The 12,619-nt window shown below is 43.9% G+C and overlaps 1 protein-coding gene across 1 annotated transcript in view; it reads left to right on the forward strand.

Moving 5' to 3' along the window:
- The window catches only part of DNAH6 (dynein axonemal heavy chain 6), a 416,108-nt gene that overhangs the window by 277,819 nt on the left and 125,670 nt on the right, over positions 1-12,619 (forward strand). Inside the window, exons 51-53 of the mRNA XM_073597481.1 lie at positions 936-1,171; positions 4,079-4,340; positions 6,097-6,220. Coding sequence (XP_073453582.1) covers positions 936-1,171; positions 4,079-4,340; positions 6,097-6,220 — 622 coding nt within the window. The remainder of the gene's footprint in view (positions 1-935; positions 1,172-4,078; positions 4,341-6,096; positions 6,221-12,619) is intronic.

Raw genomic sequence — 12,619 nt, forward strand, 5'->3', positions numbered from 1 at the left:
GACAGCTTGCCTACAGGCCCTCGAAGGTTAATCCCCACAATTTGCATTGGGCCCTTCCACACAGAGTATGTTATTTGTTTCCTACTGTGATGGTATACTGCCTTTGTGTCCTCCACCATTATGGACCTGCTTGTGTCTCCAATCCACTATCATTTCTCCATCTGTGGGCTGCTACAGTGATACACCTACTTTTGTGAGATGGTGCTTGTTCAAATGTATTTGTTATTTTTTTTTCTTGTTTTAGCACTTTATGTACCTTTGCCTTTTTTGAGAGCCATTTTTTCTCAATAAATACAGATTGAACATGAAATTAATTGCAGGAATGAATATATGTTTTTAAATGTTGGCCATATATGTAATGTATCAGTGCAGGAAAGTTTCACTATTCATATGCTCTACAGAATGAGCCCCTTACATCAGTTGCTGATCTCAGGTTAGTGAGCATTGAAAGCTTATTATTATAATAAGGGTGATGATGTAATAATGATGTGGCACAACATAATGCTGTGTGCCATGTCTGTCATAATAAAGACAGCATTCTCACTGCTTCCTCAACGTAAGAATAAAGAACCCTCACTATTGAAGTGAACTTATAAAGGGATCTTTGTTGACTGTCTTATCACCATAGATTAGCCTAATATGGGTTAAATCCTGATTTTCATCTGATCTGATCTTCTTGTCAACTATTGGAAAACATATAGGATTAGAACAAGATGATTTTTGCAGGGTCAATTCACCAAAAAAGAATTAAATTGAGGTACAGATACTTCCTCAGTTTGATGAGTGGCAAAATGTCATCAACAATACAGAACAAGTCCCTTTGAATGTGATGAACCACTAACAGCTGTAAAGTGACCTGGAGCAAATGAAAACCTTTACAGATATATTCCATGCTAAAGTATATTTTTAAACTGCTGTACTCTCTATGTTTTCAGGTGCGACGAATAGTAAAAGAAGATGAGGCAATTGCAAAAGTTAAAGCAGAAGAAACCCAGGCAATTGCTGATGATGCCCAGAGAGACCTTGATGAAGCTTTGCCTGCCCTAGAAGAAGCCAATAAAGCTCTTGACTCTTTGGATAAAGCAGACATATCTGAAGTCAGAGTGTTTCCTAGCCCACCAGATTTGGTCATGACAGTTATGGAAGCCATATGCATTCTGCTTAATGCAAAGTAAGGAGTACAGTGACTTTTTTTTTAACATGATGATTGATATAAATTTTAATGTTAAATTGTATTACTTTACATAGTTTGGAGGATTCATTAACCATCAAAGCATCCTACACAGTTGACAATTATCGTAAATGTACACATATTCACTGGCTACCATTGTAAAGGACAATTTATTCACTGGCCACTAATGTAAGAAGACACTTTTCCACTGACCCCATAGTAAGAGAGCTCACTGAAAATAGGAGGTGTGGAGGTGTGCCTAGACCAGTGATGGCGAACCTTTTTGAGCCCGAGTGCCCAAACCGCGACGCAAAACCAACTCATTTCTTTCAAAGTGCCAACACAGAATTAAACCTGCCAGCATCTCTGTACAGAGGATGGGACTGATAATCCCTCTGAATGAGCCCCAAGGGACCAAAAAGAATGCAGAATGCACTGTGAAACATACACTGACCTACCTAACCATTACACTCACCTACCTGACACATGCACTGATCTACCTGACCATTACACTCACCTACCTGACCATTGCACTCACCTACCTGACACATGCACTGACCTACCTGACACATGCACTGACCTACCTGACCATTGCACTCACCTACCTGACCATTGCACTCACCTAGCTGAGCAATGCACTCACCTACCTAACTATTGCACTCACCTACCTGACACATGCACTCACCTAGCTGACACATACACTCACCTAGCTGACACATACACTCACCTAGCTGACACATACACTCACCTACCTGACACATGCACTCACCTACCTGACACATGCACTCACCTACCTGACACATACACTCACCTACCTGATACATGCACTCACCTACCTGACACATGCTTCCTGCACTACTAACATCCCCCCCACACAGTACAATGTAGATCGGAGGATCCATCCTCCTCATTACCTTTCCATGGCCTCATCGTCCAGCTCTCCCCGGGCAGTTTTGTAGGAATCCCTGCCATCCAGCTGCTCCTCGATATCCCCTACGCCTGGATGTCAGCTAGCAGCCATTACATCTCTCCCCATGGACGATCTGCTCCAAGCACCTCCCCTCCCCCTCTGCTTTCTACAGGCTGCACTAGGACAGACTGAACCAAAGTCGTCCTGGAGCAGGGGCAGTTGGAATAGGGTGCCTGCAGAAAGTAATCCCCGAATGCCTTACCAGAGGTGTAAAGGTCCGGGAGAGGCAATAAGCTGCAGAACAGTCGGGACAGTGGAGGAAAAATTTTACACCTCTCCTAAACAGCGTGCCTGGAACAAGATGACTGGCTGCCCACCCCCCTGCCGACGTCACTGGCACTGATGCAAGGAAGGGAGCCGGTTCCTCCCTGCCTGCACTCCCAGTGCAAGTGACTGCCTGGCTGGGGGATTCCCCTGCCGTGCTGACAGAGAGGGCTTGACGTGCCAGCTGTGGCAGGCGTACCATAGGTTCGCCATCACTGGCCTAGACCATTACATGGAACCAGTAGGTAGGAGGTATAAATTGGAGTACAATATGGGTTGTTTGCCATTAATGGTAAAATCGTCCAATATTTTGGAATGTAAAGACACTACAAAAGTTTCACTAAAGAGGAGAGACACTGAACACAAGGAACGAGGTAACAAAATTATGCTATGTTACCTTGTCATTTGTAGTTACATCCCTGCAGAGAATTCAAAAAACGTATGCAGTTGCTGTATTAAATAGTATGGTGTTACAGCTCGGGAACCCTTATATTTGCTTCTGCTATCATTCTTCCAAAGATCCCATTTTTATTTACATTTAGTTCAGCAAGTAGCACTGCCTGGGCATAATTCCTTAGTAGTTTGCAATAGTCATTTGGTCCTATAATATGAGAAATATACATTACTAGTAAAAATGTTTAGCTTTGTAAATTGTTATATTAATAGCCAAGAAAATAAATAGATACTATTCTAGCTTCATCTTAAACGTGCCTTTATTTGCTAAATGTGTCTGACCTACTGAGCATTTAAAAAGATTGTATGTAAGCTTCTGTTGTGACAGTTGTTCTATCACAAAGTAGTAGCAAATCCCTCCATTCCTCAAACAATCAGGTTATGCATGGCACCAGGACTGGGATGTGATACCATAAAGCAAGTCTCCAGGACATCTACTGTATAACCAGTACAATTTCATCTTTACAAACACTTTAACTTCAGATATGTATACTCATTTTAAAATTAGTTTTAGTCATAGTGCAATGGCCAAGAGCATTTTTGAGCTTAAAATATGCATAAAACAACTTTACTTCCTTTTGACATTTATGTATCAAATATGAACATTTAAATCACATCATAGATGGCCCTGGGTTTATTTGAAAAACAATTTTAAAGGGGCGTCTAGATTTTCCAAGTACAGTGTGTTCCTTAAAGTTTAAGTGCAGTCAAAATAAAAAAAACACAAAAATCAGCACAAGGGACAAAATCAAAAGTCAGTAGAATGTGTCCCTTCTGCTGATGCCTCTTCTGTTTGGTGAAATCCTTCTTGAGGCCCCTATGCCCCCGCCTTAAACTTCTGGAGCGGCAGGGGTTAATAAAACCATGGAATCTTCAAGAGAGCCCGACTATGCCCCCCCTTTCCTCACAGCTCCATGATTCAGTACTGCAGTTTCTGTGAATGAAAAGCAATCTATGAATGGAGGGGGTGGGCCTTTTAATCAACCACATGTCCTCCATTCTTAGATGAATCCAAATAAAGTAACTTATAGTCTATTAGAGTTAATCTTTGACTTATCTTTTGAAACTTGAATGGTTGTTATGGGTTTTGCTGAACTTTGCACAAAATCGATGCACTTTTTACTACCTTACCGAATAATCCTAGAAGTGACAACTGTAATTTTCTCAAAAAGTTATCTTGTGAAAACTAAGGCTTACAACGTAATATTCTTTTTTTTCAGACCTGATTGGACAACAGCGAAACAGCTGCTTGGAGATTCCACATTCCTCAAACGGCTTATGGAGTATGACAAAGAAAATATAAAGCCCCAAATTCTGCTAAAACTACAAAAATACATTGCTAATCCAAATTTCATACCTGAAAAGGTGGAAAGGGTGTCCAAAGCATGCCGATCCATGTGCATGTGGGTGAGAGCAATGGATCTGTATTCCAGAGTGCTTAAAGAAGTGGAGCCAAAAAAACAAAAACTTGCTACTGCTCAGGTAATATCCTTTATTAAAATTCCCCTTCACATTTCCTTCATAATTAGTAAATAGAAGAGCCCATGGACTCTCCTGCTGTTCAATAATGCTGGATAATCCACCTACTAACTAAATGCAAATTTATTTTATTTTATTTATTTATTTCAGGTACTTATATAAATAACTACTATATATGGGCAAATTATTCTATTGGTTAATTTATTAATGTCAGGTGTCAGTATGTCAAAAAATCCTACATGGCAGCTCCTAGCAACAACATGAGCTATTATACTCACCCCTTTGGAAGACTGTGGCTGGGATCACACCTATGCGAATTGGATGCATATTTTTCCGCATCCAATTCGCATAGCAGGAGATCGTGACCGGCTCTCTATGAAGCTGGTCCAGCCATCTCCGCAGCAACTCAGGTGCGCACTGCACAGGAGCCCTGTGCGTCTTTTGGTCCGAATTCAGGCCAAAATTCGGGCTGATATCGGACCTGAAACGATGAATGGAGACGCGCCAGACTCCTGCTGGGAGCCGCTGCGTATTACAATGTGAATCCAGCCTCAGTCTTCTACCTTCACAACATTTAGATGCTTTAAAGTTTTTCTAAAGCCTAAGCATTTATTTTTACCTTAATGCATTCTTTTACTTTAAGATAAAAGTTGCTGCTGTTATTCAAATCCTGTGAGTAGGGGGGCATGGCAGAGCCACACAGTGTAGGTCTATGGACGTACACAGCCTGGCTTGGGAGCATGGGCACACAGGTGCTGAGAGGGCACTGATAAGAAGAAAAAGGGGAGTCACCAGTGAGGGATTCCAGAAATGGAGGTAAGGAAATACTCTGCGCAATACCATTGTGGAGAGCAGGTAAGTATAAAACCTTTTGTTATTTAAATTTAAGAAATATCCTTTAGAATCACTTCCTCTGACTCCTGCATCACTGCTGAAGTTTTGCATGTGTGGAAAAAAGGAACCACAGCATGCAGCAGGGGACACGGGCACCTGACAAAGGTGTTGGATGCTAAATTCTGGCCAAGGCTACAGTGCTGAGATCAAGCAAAGGTAGGATATATGAGCCACCAGACAGATAAGTATTACACCTTTTCTGTTGCATAGAACTACCATTTAGGATTAATTGACAAACTGATTGGGTAACTTTAAAGGACTTGTAAAGGTTCAACTTCAGAAAAAAAAAAAACGTCATATTTACTTGCCCTGTGCAATGGTTTTGCACAGAGCAGCCCCAATCCTCCTCTTCTTTGGTCCCCCATTGGCACTCCCAGCTGTCTGACCCCCCCCCCCAAGTGCCCCCATTGTGAGCTGAGTGCGGCTTGGATGCCCCCCGCTCTCTCCTCAGTGGCTGTGATTGACAGCAGCGGTAGCCAATGGCTCTCTCTGCTGTGTCTCAGCCAATGAGGAGGCAGAGACCCGGGAGAGCTGCTGCTTTTGTGCACATTGCTGGATTGGGATCAGCTCAGGTGAGTATTGGGGGGGGGGGGGGGTGAAGCTGCACACTGAAGGTTTTTGCCTTCATGCATAGAATGGTTAATTTCAGTATAGTTAATCTCAGTTGTTCATATGGTTTCACTGCAGTTAAGCCCTCCTAAAATGATATTTCTAGCTGTGCATCCTTACAACATTATAACACTTGGTATTGCCAGCAACTCAGACTTATTAATGGTCTGTTAACAGTTGTATATTTAATGTGCTGTCAGTTGTCCCTCTCTACACCGCATTTCATTATATTGGCATTGCGTATCTCTGTCTTCAGGCTGAGCTTGATGCTACAATGGCCACGCTGCAAGAGAAGCAAAGAAAATTAAAAGAAGTGGAAGAACAAATTAAAGAGCTGCAGGATAAATATGATAAAAGCCTTGGGGAGAAAGAAAGTCTTGGTAAGCATTGGCAATTTCCTTTATTATCCTTTTCATAGAAGAATTTTTAGAGTTGCTAACTGTAAAACCATACCTGATCAGAAGACAAAACAGAATCTTTTATACTAGATATGTCCTAGCTGAATATAGACATTATGTTAAAAGGTACTAGCAGAAAGTTTCTTTTCTGATTGCTAGACATATAAAATTGACAATGAAAACATGATGGGAAAGCCTGCCTCTGCGGGCTGGATTATTGCTGGTATTTCTGCAATGCCAATTACAGCTCTAGAGCATTGCTTTGCACTTTCTTTGTGCATTGGCTCCAGCAAAACCATGACTGCCCAGGGTCAAGTTCACTGAAGTGTCAGGGTTTAGTCTGCTTGTAGAAAAAAGTAAGGTACACCCTAAACGGTCCCACAGGACAGACACAGTGACTTCTGCAGCGACAGAAGCAGATGGCACAGCTGCATAAATCTTCAGTAGTAGAACATTACTGTCACATCGAATGCTCAAAAATAACTTCTGTATCACAAAAAATGCTGAGTTTTTGGGCCATACATACACTGGGCCATACATGAACCCCTTCTTCAGGAAGACAGGTCACTTGCCTAATCAGAGGGCTTTCTTTATTATACATCATGGGACACAGAGCCTTAAAGTGGTTGTATAGGCTGCGTGTTTTTTTTTTTTTAAATAACAAACATGTTATACTTACCTCCACTGTGCAGTTCGTTTTGCACAGAGTGGCCCCAATCCTGCTGTTCTGGGGTCCCACAGCGGCTGTCTCGGCTCCTCCCCGCAATAGATAACCCCCTCGGGAAGCTCTCTCCCGAGGGGGTTACCTTGTGGGCGCACTCCCATCTCATACATTCTGCGTCCATAGACACAGAGTATATGTCTCGGTCCCGCCCCCGGTGGGCGCATCATTGGCTGCCAATGGCTGCGCTGCTATCAATCTATCCAATGAAGAACTGAGAAAACCGGGCTGACAAGAGCCAAGAAGCCAGTGCGTTCTCAACGTGGGACTTTCAAGGGCTCAGGTAAGTAAACCGGGGGGCTTGGTGGCCTATAACCATCAGATGTTTTTTCACCTTTACAACCCCTTTAAGTAATTACTTAATGGGTTATAGGCTACCTTCAGGTGTTGACACTGGTAAACCCAATCAAGAAAGTTTACTCCCTATATAACCCCTCCTCCTTCCAGGAGCACATCAGTTTTTTCGCCAGTGTCTAAAGGTGTTGGTCACGAGTGAAGATGTGCTCTGAGGAGCTCCAGGTGGGATCCATGCTGGATTTAAATAGCCTCCATAGACCAGATGCATCCAAAGTGCCATTGAGGTCTAAAGGGATGGTACCTGGGGCCTCATATCCGAAGCACGAGGTTTTGCCTGTAATGCCTCTCTTTGTAGGGCTGGACCCCAGGTACCCAGGGCTTAGGTCTTGTTACATTACCTAAACTTCCTGATGGGGTGCTCTTTACAGGTCCAAGGCAGTTGGAACCCCATTTTAGAGACCCAGTCCTTGAAGGTTTGCTACACAGCCCGCCGTGATGGGTGAAGGCTGGATTGTCTGTTAATTCAGCATATCCTGCAGCGAGAATAAGGTAAGGGAAGAAACTTAGATATTAAAAACTTCTATGTAATTCTTCCATTAGGGAAAAACTTTTGTCATGCCTTAATTCTCCACTAGACAGAGTCTATGCACATACCTTACTCTGTTGTCTTCACTGTAAGCTCAGTCCGTGTCTGGTTGCAGCAGCGTGTAGAGGGAGACTTTGCAAGGTAAAAGAAAGCTGCAAAAATGTTTTCTTCTCCCCCTGATAGGACCAGAGGGTTAGGGGGACAGCAGCGCTGTACCCCCCTTACATTACCCCCCCCCGCCACAGTGGGGGTCCGGAGGCCCCGCTAAGACCGCTTATTGTTTTAACCGTGGCTGATTTCACTGTTGTTTGTGCCTGCTGCGGGATGGGTCCCTGCTCCCCCCCCTCGTGTTGGGTCAGTGGACCCAAAAAATGCTGCGCACAAGTGCAGGAATATTTTAAAAGTAAAAAGGGGCAGAATTTTTTCTCGGAGGAGGCGGGGCCTAAGGGCGATGCCGTGAACGTCCACGAAGACCCTTGGCAGGCTAAAAACAAATACAACACAGCTGAGACAGTCTCTCCTCGGCTGATGAGGAGAAAACAAGCAGCCTGCAACACAAGGACATAAAAGCTGTGGGACATGTGAGGGTTGCAAACTGGCATTCCTAATACAGGATCGACACCTTTTTCCCAGCACTAGGCTGAATTTTATAGCGGCTTTAAATGTAATGACTATTTTCAGCGATTAAGTGCAATTTGTATAGTGTCTCTGTTTTTGTACTTAGGACCATGCCTACCAAAAAAGACACCACATAAAGGTTTCACCCCTAGGCCCTAGAATCCCGAGTCGCATTTCCATGCTGTCATCCTCGCCTGAATTACCAGTTATGGTAAGCCAGGGTGAGCCATTTGGAACAAATTTATGGTGCAACTGCTTCTCACATCTCAGCCCCTGTATACGTGACTGAAGATGTCTTTTCCCCCTCCCTGCAGGGTCTGGAAGAAAGATTAGCGGCTTTAATCGCATCCTCCATTCAGATGGATAGGAAGCGTGCTAGGTCCCCCTCCCCCACTTCAGAACCTTTGTAAGGGGAACAGTGGGCATAGGATGAGGTGTTACCCTTAGTCGTTCAGGAGGAAAAACAAACCGATGATGGTTCCCCAATGGTAGATGAGCCTTTTTTCAACCTCTCAAATCTGAGAAATTGCTGATACAATCTCTTACGGAGATGGTTCGTTCTACTTTCATGCTACCCCTAACGGAGTCTCCTGAAAGTTTGGTTTCTTCCTTGGGTTCCTTAAAACCCTCTCAACCTTTGCATGCGTTTCCTGCACATGCATTACTAGAACAGCTTATTTTTGCTGAATGGGATCACCCGGATAAGCATTTTCTCCTTCCTAAGAAAATTGCAATCCCCTGGAAGAGAAATTCTCCAAAAGATGGAAAATACCAGCAGTTGACGCTGCGATTTCCAATGTGAATGAAGGCCTAACTTGTCCAGTAGACAATGCACAGATGCTTAAGGATCCAACAGATAAGGAATCCCTGTTAAGATCTACTTTTTCCATGTCAGGTGCCATTATTCAGTCTGCAGTCGCTGCAATAAGCATCTGTCAATCCCTAAAGGACCAATTTAAAACAGGCCCTTAGAGAGATTCCTGCACAACAAGCTCATGATTTGGCTGAACTACCAAAAGCATTATGCTTTGCCATAGATGCTATTAAAGATTCTATTCACCAGGCATCCCGCCTTATGCTTATGCTTGTGCATATGCGTAGAATCCCGTGGGTAAAAAAGAAATTTGGTCAGCTGAAGTACCTCCTAACTGGGCTCCCTTTTCATGGGGAACAACTTTTTGGAGAAAACTTGGACAAATATATCCAATTTCTAGTGGGAAAGTACTCTTTTGCCAGTCAAAAGAAAGTATAAATGCCCTTCATTTAAACAGGCTCTTTCCCCTACACCAGGGGCTTCCGCCTCTAGGCAGGGGCGACGGACTCCACCTTCACACTCTAGAGGACGATCTCAAAGTCAGACGCAGGCTCAAAAGAAGTCCTGGGGTCGGAAACCTGCAAGCCAGAATCCTAAAGCCTCATTCTGAAGAGGCAACCCCCCTCACCAAGGTGGGGGGAAGACTTCTGCGGTTTTCAAGTCTGAAAAGAAGAAATTCAGGACTGATGGGTCATCTCCACAGTAACGCTGGGGTACAAGCTGGAATTTCGGGACTTTCCAGAAAACGCTTGACCTCGCTTCCTGAGGTGAAGCGTTCCCAAAGATCCAGAGAAAAGACAATCTCTGTTTCAGGCACTAGACCGATTATTATCTCAAGGAGTGATCATACAAATGCCCACAAAAGAGCAAGGTTTGGGGTTTTATTCAAACTTTTTTATGGTACTGAAACCAAATGGAGATGTCAGACCCATTCTAGATCTAAGAAATCTAAATCAGTTCCTCAAAATTCGCTCCTTTCGAAAGGAGACGATCAGGTCAGTTTCTATCCCTCTAGGAGGAGAACTTCTGGCATCAATCGACATCAGGGATACATATCTGCATGTCCCTATATTTCCCGCTCATCAAAAGTTTCTGCGGTTCGAGTTAGAACAGCAACATTTTCAATTTGTAGCCCTGCCCTTCGGGCTAGCCACAGCACCCTGGGTGTTCACCAAAGTGCTGGCCCCACCTCTAGCCAGGTTAAGGGTACAGGGCATAACAGTCGTAGTGTACCTAGATGATCTATTACTAATAGATCAGTCGGTGGCTCATTTGGAGCAAAGCGGACGCACTACAACCAACTATCTGAAGAGTTGGGTTGGATTCTCAACCTAGAGAAATCTTCCTTAATACCGCTAAAAAAGCTGGAGTACTAGGGTCTGATCATAGGCACAGCCCAGGAGAAGGTGTTCTTGCCTCAGGCAAAAATCAACTCCATAAGAGAGTTGGTGTGGAGGGTCAGGTCAAATGGCGATCCCTCCATTCGCCTTTGCATGAGGTTGTTCAGAAACATGGTGGCTTCATTCGAAGCCGTTCCCTATGCCCAGTTTCATTCAAGACTTTTGCAAAACAGTATCTTGTCTGCTTGGAACAAAACAATTCAAGCTTTAGACTTGCCAATGCAGCTGTCCCCAAGTGTCCCAAAGCCTCACTTGGTGGTTACTAACCCAGAATATGCTGAAAGGAAAATCCTTCAGACCAGTCATCTGGGAAGTGGTAACGATGGATCCCAGCCTTTCAGGCTGGGGAGCAGTACTAGAAAAGACAACTGTCCAGGGACAGTGGTCAAGAACCAAAAAGAACTTTGTCCATCAATATCCTAGAGATTCGGGCAGTACATCTGGCTCTAAAGACCTGGACTTTCAGGTTACGGGAATGTCCTGTCAGGATTCAATTCAACAATTCCACAGCTGTGGCCTATATCAATCACCAAGCGGGCACCGAAAGTCTCTCAGTGCAGAGAGGGGTGAACCATATTCTAACTTGGGCAGAAAGAAATGTTCTATGCCTATCGGCAGTCTTCATTCCGGGAGTAGAGAATTGGCAGGTGGGCTACTTGAGTCACCAGCAGTTATTCCCAGAAGAATGGTCTCTTCACCCCGACATATTTCGAGCTGTTTTCTAAAGATGGGGGACTCCGGACGTAGATCTTCTAGTGTCCAGGTTCAACATGAAGTTATTCAACCTAGCGGCCAGAACAAGGGATCCGTTCACATGCGGAACGGATGTGTTGGTGACCCCATGGGATCATTTCTCACTGATCTATGCATTCCCCCCCTATTCAGTTGCTGCCTCGACTTCTTTGCAGGATCAAGCTGTAAAGAAAGCCGGTAATTCTGGTGGCACCAGCATGGCCCAGAAGGTCATGGTATGCAGAAATCGTAAAGATGGCAGTGGAGGGCCCATGACCCTTCCCACTACAGCCAGAATTGCTCTCACAGGGACCGATATTTCATCCTACCTTACGGTCTCTAAATTTAAAGGCTTGGCTATTGAGACCCACATTCTGAAGAAACGTGAGCTTATCTCTACCCTGATTAATGCAAGGAAGCCAGCTTCCAGAACTATATATTATAGAGTCAGGAGGGCTTATGTTTCCTGGTGTGAATCCAAGGGCTGGCACCCTCAGAGATATGTCATAGGCAGAATTCTTGCCTTTCTGCAATTAGGGGTAGAAATGAAATTGGCCTTGAGTACTATTAAAGGCCAAGATTCAGCTTTATTGGTCTTATTTCAAAAGATCACTTGCTACTCATTCTTAGTCCGGTGTTTTATACAAGGCGTGACGTGGCTTATTCCGCCCATGAAACCTCCTCTGAACCCTTGGGACCTGAACTTAGTTTTGTCTGTGTTACAAAAAACAGCTATATGAACCAATACAACATATTCCCCTAGTCCCTCTGACAAGGAAGCTGGTATATTTGGTTGCTATATCCTCAGCAAGGAGGGTTTCAGAATTGTCTGCTCTTTCTTGTAAAGAGCCATATATGATTTTTCATGAGGACAGAGTGGTGTTACGCCCTCGTCCAGGCTTTTTGCCAAAAGTGATCTCAGGTTTTCACCTGAACCAAGATATTGTCCTGCCATAATTTTTTCCAAAACCATGTTCCAGGGAAGAAAAGTCACTACATTGTCTTAAATGTGGAGAGAGCAGTGAAAATCTATTTTAAGGCAACTGCTCAGATTCCTAAGACTAATGTCTTATTTATTTTGCCAGAGGCAGCGTCGAAATCCACTGTCGCTAAGTGGATTCGGCAAGTGATAATTCAACTTATGATTTAAGGGGTAAAATTTCAAGTTAAGGCGCACTCTACCAGGTCGGTTAGTGCTTCTTGGGCAGTGCGT

This window comes from Aquarana catesbeiana, linkage group LG01 (genome assembly GCF_042186555.1).
Source record: "Aquarana catesbeiana isolate 2022-GZ linkage group LG01, ASM4218655v1, whole genome shotgun sequence".
Taxonomy (NCBI): Eukaryota; Metazoa; Chordata; class Amphibia; order Anura; family Ranidae; genus Aquarana; species Aquarana catesbeiana.